Raw genomic sequence first — 19,093 nt, forward strand, 5'->3', positions numbered from 1 at the left:
CACCTAGGCCGAGAGCTGGGGTTAAATCACGGCACACCTAGGCCGAGAGCTGGGGTTAAATCAGGGCACACCTGGGCCCAGAGCTGGGGTTAAACCATGGTACACCTGGGCCAAGATCAGAGTACACGGCAGGTCGCAGCAATGACCGGCACGGGGTACGGGCGGGCCCGCGAAACGCCGCCGGCCGGGCCTGGGGCGCCGCGCTCTGCACTCTGGGGCGGGGAAATCTGGCAGGACGCCGCCTGCGGGATGGCACTGGGTGATGAACTACATTTCCCAGCGAGCCCCGCGGCGCGGCGGAGGCGATAAAAGGGGGCGGCGGCGCCGGTGTCCCGCCGGAGGGCAGGTGCTGCGGGCGGGACAGGTGGTTGGGTCGGCGCTCCCGAGCCCTCATGGAGCCGCACGAACAGCCCCAGGGCGGCGCTGCCGCGCTGGAGCAGCTGAAGCAGCGGGTGTGCGAGAGCGTGGATCTGAACGCGGCGCGTCTGGACGCTCTGAGCCGCGACATCTGGAGCCGTCCCGAGCTGGCGTACGCGGAGCACCAGGCGCACGACGCCCTGACCCGCTTCTTCTCCAGCGGGGACCTGCCCGGCGCCGCCTGGGCCGTGCGGCCGCGCTACCTGCTGGACACGGCTTTCCGCGCAGACTGGGGCACGGCCGCCCCCCGGGACCCGCTCCGCGTCGCCTTCCTGTGCGAGTACGACGCGCTGCCCGGGCTCGGGCACGCCTGCGGCCACAACCTCATCGCAGAGGTGGGCGCCGCCGCCGCGCTGGCCCTGAAGGCCGCCCTGGAGAGCCTGGCGCAGCCCGTGGCCGTGCAGGTGGGAGCCCTGCCGGGGAGGCGGCGGGGAGAGCCCCCCGGGGCCGTCCCTGGGTGACCCTCTGTGTGCGTCTCTGCTGCAGATCTCGGTGCTGGGAACGCCCGCGGAGGAGCAGGGAGGAGGCAAAATAGACCTGATAAAGGCTGGAGCGTTCGAGGGCCTGGATGTGGTTTTCATGGCGCACCCCTCGCAGGAAAACGCGGCTTACCTGCCTGATGTGGCCGAGCACGAGTGAGTGAGCGGGTTCAGGTGGAAAGAGGTGGTTTGTTATTAGCTCTTTATCCCCTCCATGAGTAGAAGACCTGCTTTGGCAGTGGCCGAACCCGGAGACCTTGCAGATGCCCTTCAGGCAGATTATTTGCAGTCAGATAAGGAGCCAGGTCACTGTTAGAACATGGCAATCTGAGCCATTCTTCCAAAGCGCAGTGTTCAGCCTGGTGCTAAAATCCCGGACTGCTCTGAGGTAGTCTTGCATTTGTCCCAGAAATCGATTCTTGGTTCTGACGCTTCTAGACGTTTCTTTTAAAACATACAAGTGATTATCCCATCTGTTAAAATAAAATTGGAATTTGAAGATGCAACTGGAGGGTCTCAAGGAGCCTATGATCCCGCGGGGGTTGGCAAACTTTCCTGAATGCCAGGTCATGTACTCCATGTATGCATTTTAATCATTTTGGAAAGTGTTTCAGGTTTGCCCTCCTGCTTTTGAAAAGAGCTGGCCAGCTAAGCCTGACTGCAGTTTGGATCCATATTAACTTTGGCCCTAAATTTAGTCATGGCAATGTTGTGTGGTTTAGCTCTCACATCACTTTTTTTTTTTTAATCCAAAGTACTTCTTGGCTTTCCTTCACGTTTGCCCTCAATGTAAATATAGATAACAGGCCTGCCCTCACACAACTGGTTTTTTGACAGCTAGCCACATAACTCTTTGGAAATTATGCCTTGTCTTCTTTTGATTAGCTCTGCTGTTCAGTGACAGCACTTGGCGTTTATACTTGGAGACACTTATGTAGAAATACACGTTGCTGGGTGTGCATACCCAGAATTGCACACAGTACATGAGGTGCAATTTTCTTGGACCTTCCTCAGGGACCATAGTGTTTCTTTAGATTTTTTGAGCTAGCCAGCGTGTTTGGGGCTTCCTCTTCCATCATTATGAGATTCCAAAGGTACAAAGAGAGTTTTGCTAATTTGTAATTGGTTGTTTCCAAAGAATTTAAGTACTGATGATCACTTAATTGCTGGTATTGCTGTATCTACAACTGTGAAAGCTGGCTTGTGCCTGAAGTAAGATTAAATGTACTGGGATAACTAGTGGATACTGGCCAAAGTTTGCTGATTCTTATTCACTTACCCTTCACTTAATCAGCCTGTTTATTGTTGGTCAAACAGGACCCACATTCTTCTGCTGGTATTCTGAAACTGGCTTAGAGTATTGTTATTCTGCAAAATCTCTTGGGTTTTTCTTAGAGTCTGTGACATTTATGTAGCAATAGGAGTACGAGAAAAGAAATGCTGAAGACTTTTTTTTGTTAAGAAACACATGTTAATTGTGGAAAAATTACTGCAACATGAAGTTTGGCTGTACTTTGCTTTCTTCCCATTTTTTGTAGAATGTCTGGGGATTTTTGTGGGTTGATTTGAGGGATTGCAAACTAATACTGGGGATATTAATTGGTAAGTTTTCTTATATGGATTTCTTTATTTTTTAAATAAAACTCAAATTCTAGAGAATGGGATGTATGGTTGTCTTGGAGTATGAGGGGGGATGGAAAAGGGCATACTTTGGATTGCAGTGGTAGTAGAAGACGTTTCCTGCTGCAGCAGTACACTCTATTGTGTCCCTTTTTGCTGTCAGTGGTATTAACTGACAGCTGTGGCATGGGGCTGAGCATGAGGGGGCAGTTCAGAGTAACTGGCTAAGCTGGAGTTTGTGCAAGACAGAGGGACAAGCAAATTAGGCTGGTCATGGCTGGGTAAGAGCCAGGTTGTGTGTCCCAGGGTGAAGGGAATTCTTTGAGCTTGAAGATGGGAGTTTATTGTGTAAAGGAGGAGGTATGGAGTACAAACAGATTAAATCTCTTCTATTGGTAAAAAAAAATATATTTGTGTATTTTATAATATTAAGATCTTATGTAATTGTCAGCATTTAGTATTTTCCTCTGTGTGAAGAGTTTTCTTTTAATCTGAAATGTTAACTTATTTTGTAAGGCTAATATAAATGGCCCTCAGATGAAGTGAAGCATGAATTCTCTACTGGGTACGTTTAGGTGCATTATTATGTTACTTCTAGGAAACTGGAGGATAAACCTTGCACTAGATTTCCTCCTTGTTTCAAGCCTTTCTACCACCTTTCTTGAGGCGTGCAGGGAAAGAACATCCTTGCTGTAGCATAATAATGTGTATTATATACTAGGCTATGCCTTTACTACATTTTTAAAACTTGACTTTTGTTGCTTAGACATGGGCAATATGTGATCTCATGGGCTTTTGCTGTCTTACTGTACACATTTTATTTGACAAGAACTAGGCCAGTCAACTTCTAATTGTGAGTAGGAGAAAAGGGTTTGTTGTTCTCTGAGAAGAGTGTTCATAACTTTAAGTCTCAGAACAGTCAGGCAGTATTGAAAGAGTGTTGGAGAAATTTTTAATTAATATGTGAAACAGATAATCTTCAGGAAAAGACTATGTAGTGATATGTTACCAGTAGCTCTCTTGCCTGACTGGTCTTGGTGTCATTCTATTTTACTGGTTTTCTAGAAACCTTTCAGTGTTTGTCTGCACTTGAACATATTTAACTGCAGCAGTCTAGGGCCGGGTGAATTGTTTGGTGTTCTGCTGCACAAAACTTAAATAAAATAAACTTGTGTGAAAAAAGCAATGTTTTTATGTTAGAGATTTTTTTCTTTTCCAGTGAATGAAAAAATAATGAGCAATGCCTTGTATTTCCTAGTGTGACTGTGAAATACTATGGAAAAGCTTCTCATGCTGCTGCTTATCCCTGGGAAGGAGTTAATGCATTAGATGCTGCTGTGCTTGCCTACAACAATCTCTCTGTTTTAAGACAGCAAATGAAACCGACCTGGAGAGTTCATGGTGAGATCTTCATTAAATATACTGTCCAGCAAGTAAGAGTTTAGGCTGTTGAAGTACTAACTTAAAGTATCACGCATTTCAAAGTATTGCAATTAATGCCTTAAATTAGTATAGTCACTTCAAATATTATGAAATAATACCATTTCATTTAAATGGTGTGTCAGCATCCAGGAATAACTGCGGAAAATAGGCTCATAGGTCAGATTCAAAAGAGGACATCCCTACTTATGTAGAGGCTAGACAATTTTAAGTCTTTACACTTGAATTTGCAGTTCAGAAAGGAAGGAAAAAGTGCTAAGTTTATTTTTTTACGTGGCCTTGAATTCCTTAATGTATGTGTTTTTACAAAGGTGTAAGATTAAATGTTTCTGAAAAATTAGATATTACTGCATCTAATTGTTTTAATAGACATTCGACTAGTTAGATTGCATTTGTTGGAGAGGTGTAGCTGTCTGGGGTAAAGCTGGTTTGCTAAAGTACAAAAAACAAATGATGGCACAAGCTTATAGTTTATAGTCAACTAAATGTTGACTGGCTTCTAATATTTAATACCTAGTAGATTTTGGATTAGAAAGGTCATTGTGCACTAAGCTTGACTCACACTCCGTCAGCATCATCCATTTTTGTCTGTCAACGGAGAAAGTTTCAGAAGTTAAGATGAAGCTGCCCTTTAGCTATAAACCCAGGTTTCACCCAACACAACTTTTTCAAAGTTGAAATTAAGAAATTTTGCCAATTCTGCAGGACTTCTGAATGTAGAGCTGTTTATTTGGAATATTTGTTTATGAGCTTAAACCCTTCCAGAAGTTCTGAGCTAACCATTATGTCTCTTGGTCGCATGTGCTGTATATAATTCAAGTGCATATTTCTCTCCAGGATATCTGGATGGAGTCCTAATCATTTTGACTCTAAATGAAGCTATTTGCAGTTGTGCTGTGCAGGGTGCCCAAATTCCAGACATCAGGCATATCTCTCTATCCTACTGCTCTATAGGAAACAAGGCACATAATTATGAGTTTTGGTGTCTGAAATGCACGCGTTGTACGTTTAAGATAGGAGGTGCCTAAGTCTTCTGTTGAATCTGAGCCTAAACCCTAAATATTGCTTTCACTTCCATGGTTTAATGGAGAGCACTCCAGACTCCGAATCCCAAGGCCCTGAGTTCGAGTCTCAGTGGGACCATCCCCTGGCAGTTCAATGCCTTCCTGCCATCCCATCCCGTCACATGTGGGATGCTCAGCAGGGTCAGCCCCGGTTAGTGCCGGGTGCTGTGACAGTCCCGAGGACTTCACTGTCACTGTCCAAGCTCACTTAGCCATGGCAGATGGACCTCAGGACTGAAACGGTGGGGCCAGTTCTGTGCACACTGTGCCTCACCTAAAACATCCACTGTGCAGGCTGGAAGGGCACACCCACGTGGGGAGAGCCCTTCCCAAATCTGCATTCGCCAAGTCTGGCCATACAATGCAAAATCCATCGTTTCTAAAGGCTATGTGGGTAATGCTGGCAAAAACCCCTAAGTAGCTAAACAAGGGTCCTAGAGGTAATGCTTCCTGCAAGTCAGCAAAACTGAAATTACTGTGTTGATACAACTGCTGTCATAAACCTGGTTTTCAAATAGGAAATATTTAAAATACTTCTGGGAAAGTATAAGCAGACAGAATGAGATGTAATTTTAGGAATGCTTTGTTTACAACAGTGCGTTGGAGATCTTGTGTTGTAGACAGCAGTGGCTAAATAAAGTGATGCTAAAAATAGTAGTGTTAACCCACTAACAAAAGCTGCAATAATTTCCATTGTTTGAAGTACAGGATTTCTAACCAATGTTTCATGTACTGAAATAGTGTTTGAGTTCCTCTGAGATTTTAATCTTATCTTTCTTTCCTGAAGTGTTGCCCCCTTGAAAACCAGGAATGTAGGGTTTGTTCCTGTTCAAAAAGTTGTATTAAACAGGTTGTAAAAATTCCCAAGGTTTCAATCTAGAAGGGCAAACTGGGTGCTACTGGTAGTGTTTAGGCAGCCTACTAGGTGTGCTCTCCAGTCCATATTGCAGTTGCTTTGAAATTTAACTGTAGACATACTCAAAACTCTGTCCAGTTCCATTTACAAGTGTGCTGGACCAGACAATTGAAAGTTGTTTACTCGTGAAGCTGCTTGTTCTGAGAAAGTGTCTTGTGGTATAAGTCATGAAAATTTGCATAATTACTTTTTCAATGGTTCCTTTCCTGTGATGTCTGTCCCTCTCATCTGAGCCGTTCCTTTTCTTATGGACAAATACTGACAGATTAATTTAGCACTTTGTTTTTGTTTTGTCTGTATTTGAGACTGGAAAGGTTTTAGTTGAGGTGGAGCTCACAATCTTAATGGGCTTTCAGCACCAAAAGTAAAGTTTTGTTGACCATTTGCATCCTGTTAGTAGTGCTGTCCCTTCAGCCCTCAGTGCCACACCTTGAGTATTGTGTTCAGTTCTGGGCCCCTCAGTTCAGGAAAGATATTGAGGTGCTGGAGTGGGTCCAGAGAAGAGCAACAAGGCTGGAAAAGGGACTGGAGCACAAGTCCTATGGGGAGAGGCTGAGGGAGCTGGGGTTGTTTAGCCTGGAGAAGAGGAGGCTCAGAGGTGACCTCATCACTGTCTAGAACTACCTGAAGGCAAGTTCTAGCCAGGTGGGAGTTGGTCTCTTCTCCCAGGCAGTCAGCAATAGGACAAGGGGGCACAGGCTCAAGCTCTGCCAGGGGAGGTTTAGATGGGATATCAGGAAGAAGTTCTTTCCAGAGAGAGTAATCAGGCATTGGAATGGCCTGCCCAGAGAGGTGGTGGATTCACCATCCCTAGAGGTCCCACCTCTTTTTAAGGTGAGAGTGGACGTGGCACTTAGTGCTGTGATCTAGTTATCATAGTGGGGTTGGACCAAGGGTTGGACTTGATGATCTCAAAGGTCTCGTCCAACCCAACTGATTCTATGATTCTATGACATCAGTAACTTACGCAGTATTTCCATTTAAGATAGAGAGTTTCGCAGGTTCTGCAGAGAACAAATCTTATTCCACATACATGAATTGAGGGTAGGAGGCCAGGGAAAGCAGCTTGTTGAAAGCAACTAGCTGTTAATGGCTTAAAATCTAATGTAGAATTGGGATCTAAAACATTTCATTGTTGAAATATCGAAGTATTATTGTCTTTTATGGTAATGCCTCTGATGCTGTGATTAAAAAAGATGCAATTATCACACATTTCCTTGAGGGAGCACTTTCAACTCAAACTGTACCTCTGAATAAAACTGCATGCCTTATACATTCCAGTATTTTGGAAGAATTAGCATGAGGAATCTAATGAACTTTTTGTACACTGCAATACACACATTACTCCAGTACTGCTGAGACATAAAACTTACTCAGTTTTTCTCCAAGCTCACAAAGTAAGTTGGAAGCATTCTAGTTCAGGAAATGTTTAAAAGTTGGAATCCAAGTTAGCCTTTATAGCAATTTTTTTTTTTTTTTACTGACAGCCAGACTTCTTTAGGACTCTGATGTATTGAATTTCAGGGGATTAATTAGAAATGCTAGTTTGGCTTTTCTCTGGATTTGTAACAGATGTCTAACAAAAAAATGGAGTGAAATTGTACCAAAGAACACGCATATGTTCTGCTTAATCTGACACAATGAAGAAACTTTGTCCACATACTGTATTTTTGACATTCATTGTGTTTCATGCTCAGCTGGTGTTTTGTTGTTTTCTGTTTATAGGTTAGTTCTTGATCAAGGAGTTTCAGGACAGGGCTGAAAATCAAGCAGCTGCATTTAACGCTGATAACACGACTTTTCCCTTTCTGCAGGTGTAATAAAAAACGGTGGTGTGAAACCCAACATCATTCCTTCTTACACTGAACTGGAGTTTTACTTGCGTGCCCCTTCAATGAAAGAGCTTTCTGTTCTCACAGAGAAGGTTGAGAACTGCTTCAAATCTGCAGCTCTGGCCACAGGATGCAAGGTAAGAATATATTCAGTGTCATGTGCTTCTGTTACATGGAGCAGAATAGGAAATCAAGGCTTAGATTATTTGACTACATAAATCTAAATTACTGGGATCATCTTTGCTGTTCTGTTGCTTTGTGTCCTGAAAGAAAGCCTTGGTTTATAAATAGAATGCTGCAGAATCTGAGAAGACCTCCAGAGGTCATCTGTTCTAATTCTGTGTTCAGAGCAGATCGGTTAGTGCCATGTGGACTTTTGAGTACTTCCAAGGCTGAAATTGTACAACCTCTCTCAGCAAATGCTCTACCCACCTCATGGTGAATTAAGGGTTTTCCGAATACTTACGCTGGGATGACCTGAGCACTGGAACAGGTTACCTGGAGAAATTGAGGTGTTTCCATCCTTGGAAATATTCAGAATCTGCTTTGATATAGTTCTGGGCAAGCAGCTGTAGGTGACCCCGACTGAATCATAGAATAGAATCGTAGAGTCAATTAGGTTGGAAAAGACCTCTGAGATGATCGAGTCCAACCCTTGGTCCAACTCCAGTCCATTTACCAGATCATGGCACTCAGTGCCATGTCCAACCTCAGTTTAAAAACCTCCAGGGATGGTGAATCCACCACCTCTCTGGGCAGCCCATTCCAATGCCTGATTACTCTCTCTGGAAAGAATTTTTTTCTGATCTTCAACTTAAATTTCCCCTGGCAGAGCTTGAGCCCATGCCCCCTTGTCCTATTACTGAGTGCCTGGGAGAAGAGACCAACCCCCATCTGGCTATAACTTCCCTTCAGGTAGTTATAGAGAGTGATGAGGTCACCTCTAAGCCTCCTCTTCTCCAGGCTAAACAACCCCAGCTCCCTCAGTCTCTCCTTATAGGACTTCTGAGAAGAGGGAATTGCAGAAGGTGACCTCCATAGGTGCTTTCAAACATCAACCATTCTGTGATTCTTTTGTATCTAATGGGAATTCCCTGATCACATCTTTGATCTCCAAGAAGTCTGGTTCAGTCTTCTCTGCAAGGTTCCCATCTGATAACTCAGCAACTGACAGCAGTAAAATGTCTCACAACCCTCCTGTTCTGAAGGCTCGACAACTTGAGTTCTTTCAGCCTGTCCTTGCACGTCATGTTCTGCACCTAATTATCTTTGCTGGCCTTCTGTTGGCCTAGCTCCAGTCTTGATTGGAGGAGCACAAAACAAACCCAGCCCCAGATGTGGTCCAACAGGAGTTGTCTACATCAATAGTAGAATTACTGAAACAGTAATGGCACCAGTATTGGTCACAGATGAGTGCTTCAAGTAACAGGCACCAGTGTGGATTTTTGTGCCACTGACTGTAACACCTTGAGTTTGCATGTCTCATGTTGTCTGAGCCAGACACGTTGTCATGAAAAGCTAAGCTTGGTCATGCACTATCTGCTCTTCCGTGTGTGTGTGCACAATTGCCTTGTGACTTGTGAGCCTGGACATGGATTTTAGGAGGATTTATTTTCTCTGTAAACCCTCTGGTCCCGTGGTGTAAAGGAGAGCACTCCGGACTCCGAATCCCAAGGACCTGAGTTCGAGTCTCAGCGAGACCGTCCCCTGGCAGTTCAATGCCTCCCTGCCATCCCATCCCGTCACATCTCAGATGCTCAGCAGGGTCAGCCCCGGTCAGTACCGGGTGCTGTGACAGTCTCGAAGACTTCCCTGTCACTGTCCAAGCTCACTCGGCCGTGGCAGATGGACCTCAGGACTTAAACGGTGGGACCAGTTCTGCGCACGCTGTGCCTCACCTAAAACATCCACTGTGCAGGCTGGAAGGGCACACCCACGTGGGGAGAGCCCTTCCCAAATCCTCGTTCGCCAAGTCTGGCCATACAAAACCCTCTGGGAACTCGAGGATAGGACAGTCTGACCAGTGTGTAATTTTCAAGATCCTCCTTTTGGCCATTAAAGGTGGATGCGACCTTTAGCTCTTTCTCAGTGAGCTGGAGAGTTCCTCTGTTTCAGTAACTCTTAAAAAATGATAGCTCCCAGATTTCATTTCTGCTTCTCTCTTCCTCTGCATTCTTGGATGCATCCTGTCCAATCCCATGTACATTCAGTTTAAATGCCCCGTAATTTTTTTGCTTTGTTGTGGGTGATGCTTCTATCCTACAGACAGAGCTGCTAGGCTCAGAGACCTGGGAGGCTTGGTGGCACACCTTTCTGGTAGGAACAACAACAGCTATTGGGTGTTTTTGTCTTTTGTTTTTACCCCATATTTGTTGTCATTAGGTCCTTTGCCCCATTGAACAGCTAGCTCATGGAGCAGTCAAATGTGAAAAATGGAGTGATTTTTCTGTTGGCGTTCCCGTTTTTTTTCCTTTTAGTAAATGGAGTTATGTCTCCTCTAGCTGGTTCAAGCAGGTTGTTCTGCCTGGTCTGTAGTTACTGATTGATGACTAATAGAGCTACGAAGAGAAGGTATGTGCTCATCAAAACAAATAGGTGTGGTGTATGTGAATGTGAGCTTGTCACTTTTGTAGGCTATTTTTGAGGCAATAGATGCTGTTTTCTTACTGTGGCCTCCTCACTTATCTAGAAAAGGGTTTCAGAAAGTGTACTTTGTGCAGAATGAAAGTTAAAATGTCTTTTGAAATTTGACATTCATAGTTTTTTCCATTTGTTTCACACTTCTCGCCTGCCTGAAGTCACTTCATGAATGGGGCTGTAGTTATTGGAAGTGTTCTAAACGAAGGTAAAATAGCATTTGGTAAAAGCCTAAATTGATTTCTGTGTAGTTTAATAGTGCCTGTGGTGGAATTCAGTAGACACTGTTACAGGAAATGTTTGTTTCCTGGTTTTGGAGAAAACTGAAATTCTTGCTTCTGGGCTTTGATTGTCTAGTGCAAGCTGAACAGAATACCAGTTGTGTTTTGATCAAGGGTAATATTTGGCAGAATGTTGTATTTTTGAAAGAAATTTAATAGTTATGTCTGTTTTGGCATGAGCTTGAAGTATGGATGTGTAGTTATTTTTTTCTGGCCTTCAGATTGTTTACATTAAATTGGCTTACTTTGGAGAAAAAAATAAAAACTTAAAATAATTTGGGTTTTTTGTCTAGGTTGAAATAAAAGGTGGTGAAAATGATTACTACAATGTGCTTCCAAATAAGAGCCTGCAGAAAATTTACAAGGAGAATGGAAAGAAGCTTGGAATAGAATTTATATCAGAAGATGCTATCCTGAATGGTTTGTCAGGTAACTGCAATTTTGTTGTGACTTAAGCTTAGGTTGATCAATCCGTAGGCGTGTAAAATAATAGAATAGAGCCAGGTTAAACACAGTTTGGTCAGAAGAGAAAGCCAGATTACAAAGCTGAAGCTCTGTAAAAAGTTTGTATCTCTGGCCTGTGTTTTTGTATTTGTTGTAGAAGCTGAGAACAGGTAAGAAAAGTAGTAATCAATTTCTGATAATAGTTCTGAGAATATTTCAAGTAATAAACAGTTTGGTTGGGGGAAAGGTTGGAGAGCTAAGAACAGTCTTACTAAGAACATGAAGGTGTGTAATGAACTCTCTCTCATTCTGTGGCTTTGAAATACAGAATTGTGGTTTGCTCTGCATGGGGATAAGACTTCATTTTTAGGAACTTTGTTTAATAATATTTTCCAAGCTTACATCTAAACAAATCTACTAGAATCAAACAGATATTTTAGAGAAAGTTTTTGGAGAGATAAATGGAAGTTTAAGCTTCTCACTAACCCTAATTTAATCTTTTCATTAACAGGTAATTCTGTGCCTCTAATTTTAGTTCATGAGTTCAACAGATTAGTTTTCCAAAGGGTGCTGTTCAAATGGGTGTTCACTTTGGGGTCTTGACTACGTCTCAAACAATTTAACTTTTTTGGTGTCAGAGAGCTGTAACAGGAATGTGAATTCTTGAAGACATAGGAGGATTTCTCATTATCTTTAATGTTTTTTTTCAGAATGTTCCTACAGCAGCTCTGTTCAAATCTTAAATGCTTAATCTAAGCCTTCACTACTGATCATAACTGTACATATGAACATTTTTACTCCACTTGTGCTAAAGGTTTTTCTCTTAGAAGGAAAATACTGTTCTCTATAAAAAGTTGCTCTGAGTAGTTTGATTGTGGTACTTATCTTTTCTGTGTTAATGCAGATTCTGTTACATTTGGAGTTTGGACAGAGTTGGTGTTTGGGAACAGAGCTCTCCAAACTTTTTTTTGCGGGCAGGGGAAACATCATATCCAATGGTATTCTGAATTGTTTTTGCTGTTTCTTACTTCCCTTCCAAACTGAACATCTTTTTGTCAACTGGTTCATTGTGTTGTGTTTAAAAACAAATCATAAGTACAGGCAGATTTCTTCTTCAGGGTGGTACAAATAAGATCTATTACTTTGCTTGTTTAGCCAAAGAAAGGGGCTGAGGAAGCTTACTTAGAATGTTTACTGTGGTGCAATGAGCTTGTTGCTTCCTTCAAACCATTGTGTTAAGAGTGATCATGAATATCAGTGATCTTGCTTTGGTTCAGAGAAATGAACTGAACACAAACACCCAGTTGTAACAGGGCTTTCATATATGAGTTACGTGATATTCTAAATGTTAACCATTAACTTGCTTAAACCAAAACTCCCCATACGCCTGTTCCATCCTTGAATTGCTTGTCAGATGTCAAAATGTGCTCGAGCAATTGTTTTTTTTATCTCTCACTGCAGTCAGTTTTACTGAATTTTCTTTCCACAGCTTCTTTGAATTTTTGCAGGGGGAATTTGGGAGTGATAACAAAGCATGATCTCCCAAGCCATAGCAGTGGAACTTTGTATGCTACCCTTTTTGGGGGGGGTTGAGTGTTTTGTGTCATCTTTTTCAAGATCTCTATTTCTGTTTAGTTTTCATACGGTTTTCAATGTTTTCTTTTAGGATATCAGTTTCTTCTGTTGAAAGGGAAGGAAGATAGCTCAGTTGCTTCTCCATGTCTGTGCAGCAGAAAAGTCGTAAACAGATGAGCAAACTCGCTGCCACCTCTACATGGGTATTGGTATCGGTCTGCTCACAGGTATCGCTCTAGGCAGCTAAGTGTTATGAAGAGTTTCTTTAGTGCTTCCAATCACATGACTCCATGTGTGCCTTGTGCCCGCTCTGCTGGTTTGGCACACAGCCAGGGTGACAAGGATACCATGGCCCTGAGTTAGCCTGCACAGGTGCAATGGCCTGCCTCTCCTCCTGCCGGTGGTAGGGCAGCTTTACTATGGGGTGTTGATAACCTCCCAAAGAAGGTGACTTCACTGAGCACGCCTTGGTAGAGGGACCCACACTTGGGATAAGTTATTCTGATATTTTTAGCATTCATGGTGTTCATTGGATTCCGGTGCATGAGACTCATCTCCATTCACGTTTGTGGTAATACTGACTTCTATTAATTACTCAGTGACTGGAAGAGGCTTCAGTATCAGCTTCAGGATATATTTTTGAAAGGCTGGATCTCCAGTACCTCTCTGTTGAAGATAGTGCAGAGTTCTGTACATTACATTGATAACTGCAATTATTTATGCTTTTAGAAGGAATCCTGATCTGTATGTCTGGCAAACGTACGATTTCAGGTGGTTATGTGGAAACCATTGGAACACTTGATGTTCTAAACATATGTCTAGGTTATTACTGCTAAAGGGTGTAACTAACATCTTTCAGGCAGAGGGGAAAATTTGACTATCATATTTTTATTAAAAGCTTCCTCCATATTACCAAAACATACCCAGTTTAAATCCCTTTTATTCCACAAAAATAACTTGTTAACTGCTAGGAGATTTGATATGGATATAAATCTCAGTGGAATTACATGACTGGGAACTGTGGTGCACTGAAATTTCTTACGTTTCATTTGCTAAGTGAGAGCAGGCAAAAGGAAGCACAGTTTTTCCAGAAGTATGTGTATCAGAACTTAGTAAGGCAACTCTGGAACTCTTGGTTTACTCTGGAGTATGCAGAACTTTTAGACTTAGTTTGTCCATCCATGTTGACCAAACAATGAATCAGTAGTGTAGAGTACTGGAAATAAAAATAACTTACAGCTGTGCCAAGAGTTGCAGTTACTTCAAATGCATAATGAATTTATGGGAAAAGATGTTTTTGGACAAGTCTTGCTGCTTCTTGTCTGTAAACAGGGCAAATAGCAAATCTTGTCCTCACCATGTAGGGTCTGTGGACTCATTTCTAATAACTGTATGCTTCCAAGAAAAATCTATATTCTTCAATCATTTCATTATTAAATCTTAAGGCACTGTCAGTATCTTCTCTCCATAAAGTATCATGATAAGGAGGCTACCTTATGCAAATCTTTGTAACAGTCATTTTATACACCATTGCTAAAGAAACAAATTCTTGCATTTCTGGCCAGAGAAAAGTTAATTGAGATCTTGGTTGATTATTGCCATTATTCCCTGCTACGACTTCTTCTGGTATCTGTGTATCACAATAACTAGTATGTTGTTTTCTCCAGCTTCAAAATGTCATTTTAACAAATAATGAGTGGGTTGTTTGTTTGGGCATAAAAAAAAAGGGCACTTGGGATGTCATTGTAGATTCTTTCATGACTTACTGTGAGGTATCTACTACTTTGGGATGGTAAGGCAGTGCTGTGAGATAGATACTATCACTAGATAACACACTGAAAGTGCTAGTCAGGCATGAAAGGAGCATCATTAAAATCTGCAGCATTGTTATAAGGGGGTTTTTTGTATCTACAAAGCACCATCATTTTATCTGGAATTTAGTTCTGATTTTATTTCAAGAATGCTTGTACTGTTAAAATTTCCATAATTGGGAATAATCAAAGGGTTTGGTGGAAAAAGTAGTTGTCCTCAAGACAGACTGTTCCTACTTTGGAGTCTGCTGTCTAATGCTGAATATTTGCATATTGGTGAGAAGCAGGAATTTTTGGGCCTAGTTGTAAGGACTGTAACCCGGAAATGGCTGAACTGCCAGAAATTTCAAGGTTTGCAGCTTTCATTGGTTCTGAATTAACAGCTTACTCTTGGGAGATGTTTGATAAAACATTTAACAGTGAGGGAATAGGAACATTGCTGATACATCTTCTTGCAGTCTGGTAACTGATCATTGATCAGAAGCACATGGAGAGCAGCATCTGGAGATGACTAGTTAGGAAAAGCACGTTGGTTGGTGATGGGAGGTATTTATATGGATAATGACTCATTAGAAATGCTTTTATTTTACTATTTGGGTCAAAAGATACTCCATTTTAGATACAAGCTGAAGATAAATGTCTTTCAGGCATTTTCTTACAGCATTGAAAACTCTCCAACACTTGCTCATTCAGAAAATTTCTGTGCTGCTTCTAGGTTCCACAGACTTTGGAAATGTGACATTTGTGGTCCCTGGGCTTCATCCTTATTTTTATATTGGCTCTGATGCATTGAATCATACTGAGCAGTACACAGAAGCTGCAGGTGAGTTGAAGGGAAAAGGATTGAGGTTTATATTTGGAACCCTTATGCATTGTAGAGACTGCTTGCTGACTCTTCACTACAGCAGATCTAGAAATGGGGAATATTTCAAATTACAGAGAATTAAAGCTTTCACATGTTTCTATGTTACTCAAGGCTACTGTGTAGTAAATGTTTAAAAGTGTGAGCACTACATCTGAAATTGTCAGCATGTGAAAACCTTATAGCAACATGGCTGCTTGTGTCAAAAAAAAAGATCCTGCCCTCAGATGGGATCTGACCTGAATATGGACCCTGAAAATTATTTACTTCATTTTAAGTAGAGTTGCAGGAAAAGCTGGCAAATGTAGAATTTCTGGGATTGTGTCTAAAGTTAGATGTATATGGGAGGGATGACCACTTCTCATACGAAAAGCCTGAGTTGGTATACTATCTAGACACAAGAAATTAGGGGAATTATCCCTAATGATCCTAAATAAACCCTAATAAGCAACATAATCAATGAGTTTCTTAGCATGAGCCAGAAAATAAAATTTTTACTCCTGAAGCTCAGTGCTTTGGAAGCATAACAGTGTTAGCTGGATAAAACTCCACATTTTCTAGAAAGCAAAATGTGAATACTCATTTTCCTGTTCTCAATCTTAACTGTTTATATCAGTAACAGAAAATTAAGTACTTGCATGTGAAAAATTGTTTCAAAGCGTGAGAGAGTGGGCATATACTTTATGCAAATAGATTTTTAAGAACCTGTTCTTGCAATTGAAACTTAAAGATCTTATTTTATAGACTATGCCTTATGCAGTAAGATAGTGATTTAATATTAGTAATCTAATCTGAAATTCCTCTTGCTTTGTTTCCTGCAGGGTCACAGACTGCTCAGTTCTATGCTTTGCGCACAGCAAAAGCTTTGGCAATGACAGCACTGGATGTCATTTTCAAGCCAGGTCTGTTAGAAGAAGTCAGGAAAGACTTCAGAGAAGTGAAGCTAAAAGAGGAGGGGCAAATAAATCCAGCAGAAGCTAAAAAAGAGTCTGGTGTTGGTGTAGGACCATGTGCATCACACTAAACTTCATTAAACCTCTCTGAGTAGGATTGACTTAATGGAGATGCTGTACTTAAATCCCAGTAGGGGCTGGATAAATACATAGCTGAAGAAATGTTGATTTTAATGTTTTGTTTGTTTTTTTTTTTTACTTTAGGAAAGCAAATATTATTGCTTTCAAAAATGTGCAGTTTCATCTAGCATTAATGTTTGTGTTCAATATGGTGATGAATTTCATACAGAGATCTCAAATATGTTGTCTTTAATTTGCTGTGTTGAATAAATTATAGTGTTTAGATCCCTTGTTAGTGATTTTCTATGTATTGCTAAAGTAATATTCCTTACAGGGGAAATATGGCAGTGTTTGCTCTAAAATAAGCACAGTTCATTCAGTGATCATAGGCTGAATCTGATCTATGGAGCATTTGTCTCTTGTCAGTCACTTTTTTTTTGATAAGATGGAGACTTAAAACCTGAGCTGGTTTCACTGGAGAGAAAGGGCTCTGTTTGGAAACATGTCTGGTTATGACGGTAGTGTAGCTTCTAGCAGTGGAAGAGAACTGTGTATGGAAGTGCAATCTGTTAAGCTTGATTGTCCTGAAATACATTGATCAATTGTCCATGATCAGTTAATTAAACTTTTTTGCACTAAGAGCATATCTTCATTTTGTTGTAATCATTGCTGGAATTAAAATGGACTTGAAGTACTGATTAAAGATGAGTTGATATTAATAAAGCAATTTAATTGTGATTGAATTCTTTTGTCCTTCGCTTAATATTGCGATGCTGCATGACTTCATTTGAATAGCATGTTTGATTTTTTTGCTGTGATTATGTAAGAGTGAGGGATTTTAAGAGTTTCATTTTGGTCTGCCTTTGTGAGGGTTAAGGCTTTTCAAGTACAATATTTAATGATAGTCTTTATAATCCTTGAGATGTTTTAACTGTTAAAACATGTTAGAATTGATAGAATAATAGAAACAGTGCTTGGGAGGGCTCTCTGTAGGATACCTGTTCGGCTAGACCTGGTCCAGCCTCCAGTTTGAAGTTGAATTATCACCAACACTAGATCAGGTGATCTTGGCTTCATTTGATGAATCTTTGAATCCTCATTCAGCCTCCTTTTTCAACTCCCCATGTGACATAGTTCCAGTTTGTGTCTCGGAATAGTCATTCTTGAGGTTCAGAACTAAAGTCTGGGGTTTAACATTGAGATTTTACTGTCACAATGATACTATATAGGAGAGAAAATTATTTCCTGTGGGAATAAAACTCACTTTGATTTTCAGTCACTTGTGCTCATAAATCACACATATATGAAAATATATGGCGTTTTCTAAGTTGCCCTAACTGGTGTTCCCCAAGCTGTTTGTAATTTAAAAATATTGGAGGATTTGTCAGGAATAGTATTCTCAGCCATGAATCAAAATGTGTAGGTAATGAACTGTAATGGCTGAAATTATTCTGAACAGCTGATGGCAAATCACAGATATGTAAGGGTGAGGTGATAATGTCCAGGTGTTGTGAAGAACTTAAAGCCTCTGCCAGCCCACCAAGCAACTGCATTTCCTTATTTAATATCTGTCCTAGAACTCGTGTAAAAGGTAACAGCTGGTTTAAAGCAAAACAAAAAATAAAACTTGGAATGTGATGGATTTATTTTTATGAACAGATTTAAGGAGAGAACTTGCAACCTGCTGTGTTCCTGGTATAGAAAGGCCCAGCAGCCTTTTTTCAGACAATAAATGGGAAGCAGCTTACGTTCTTGTGCATCCTATTTCTGTAATCATTTCCCTCGCTTTGAGTGCACTGTACTCGGTCCCGTGGCAGTCACATGGAGCAGAATTGTGTTCTTGTGGAGAAGAGTCATGACACATTATTGAATTAAGTCTGGTCAGTATGCATTGAGTGATCTCATAACTTGCTAACAGCATTCTTTAAAACAGACTATTATTTACAGCCAAGTTTTTAGAATTAAATAATTTTAAAGTGGAAGTCAGTCTACATTATTTCCTTTTTCTCCTGTAAGGTTTGCAGTTTACTTGCTGTGAAGGTAGCGGCCCTCCACAGAGCCTTTGTCTACCAGCCTGTTGGGTTGACTGCTGCTGCCACCCACATTTTGTTCTGTAAAGAGCAAAAGTGCATCCCGTGTAAGACTTCTTACCCAAACTCCACTAAGCCAAAGTTGGGTAAGACTGCTGCAGGTCTAGATTCCTTTAGGCACTAATGGAAGCCAAAAGTATCTGGCAAACTCATCAAGAATTTCTCTCAGCTACAAGTGCATCTGAATATCCTTATTTAAAAGTACAGTGAGAAGCCATATGGTTCAGTCCTAGGAACAAGTGAAGTTTACATGGTTGAGGATAGTGTTAACAGCCATTTATATGGTGCTGTAGTTTGTGATAGAGCATCAGAGCATGGTTTGTGTTGGAAGGGACCTTAAAGATCATCTAGTTCCAGTCCCTGCTATGGGCAGGGACACCCACCACTAGACCAGGTTGCTCAGAACTCCATCCAGCTTCCAGGGATGGGGCATCCACAGCTTCTCTGGACAACCTGTGCCAGTGTCTCATCATCCTCACAGCGAAGAATTTCTTCCTAATATCCAATTTAAACATACCCTCTTTCAGTCTGAAGCTGTTCCCCATTGTCCTGTTACATGCCATCATGCAAAGTCCCTCTCCCATCTTTCTTGTAGGCCCCCTTTAGGTACTG

The 19,093-nt window shown here is 41.5% G+C and overlaps 1 protein-coding gene across 3 annotated transcripts; it reads left to right on the forward strand.

The window, feature by feature from the left end:
- The first annotated feature begins 325 nt into the window (after window positions 1-325).
- PM20D2 (peptidase M20 domain containing 2) lies at window positions 326-17,123 on the forward strand. Of its 3 annotated transcripts, none has more exons than XR_011697123.1 (7): window positions 326-821; window positions 904-1,052; window positions 3,775-3,917; window positions 7,751-7,905; window positions 10,980-11,115; window positions 12,797-12,932; window positions 15,232-15,320. XR_011697123.1 is itself a non-coding variant. In XM_071548738.1 (7 exons), the coding sequence occupies exons 1-7, from the start codon at window positions 393-395 to the stop codon at window positions 16,400-16,402; spliced, it is 1,323 nt and encodes a 440-aa protein (XP_071404839.1). In that variant the 5' UTR covers window positions 326-392; the 3' UTR covers window positions 16,403-17,123. The 3 variants fall into 3 exon arrangements, 2 of the variants coding, with proteins under 2 accessions (XP_071404839.1, XP_071404840.1); XM_071548738.1 differs by lacking the exon at window positions 12,797-12,932 and adding an exon at window positions 16,200-17,123 and having other exon boundaries at window positions 15,232-15,339; XM_071548739.1 differs by lacking the exon at window positions 12,797-12,932 and adding an exon at window positions 16,200-17,123 and having other exon boundaries at window positions 326-752; window positions 15,232-15,339.
- Window positions 17,124-19,093: the final 1,970 nt, after the last annotated feature.

The sequence above is a fragment of the Pithys albifrons genome, chromosome 2, assembly GCF_047495875.1.
Source record: "Pithys albifrons albifrons isolate INPA30051 chromosome 2, PitAlb_v1, whole genome shotgun sequence".
Taxonomy (NCBI): domain Eukaryota; kingdom Metazoa; phylum Chordata; class Aves; order Passeriformes; family Thamnophilidae; genus Pithys; species Pithys albifrons.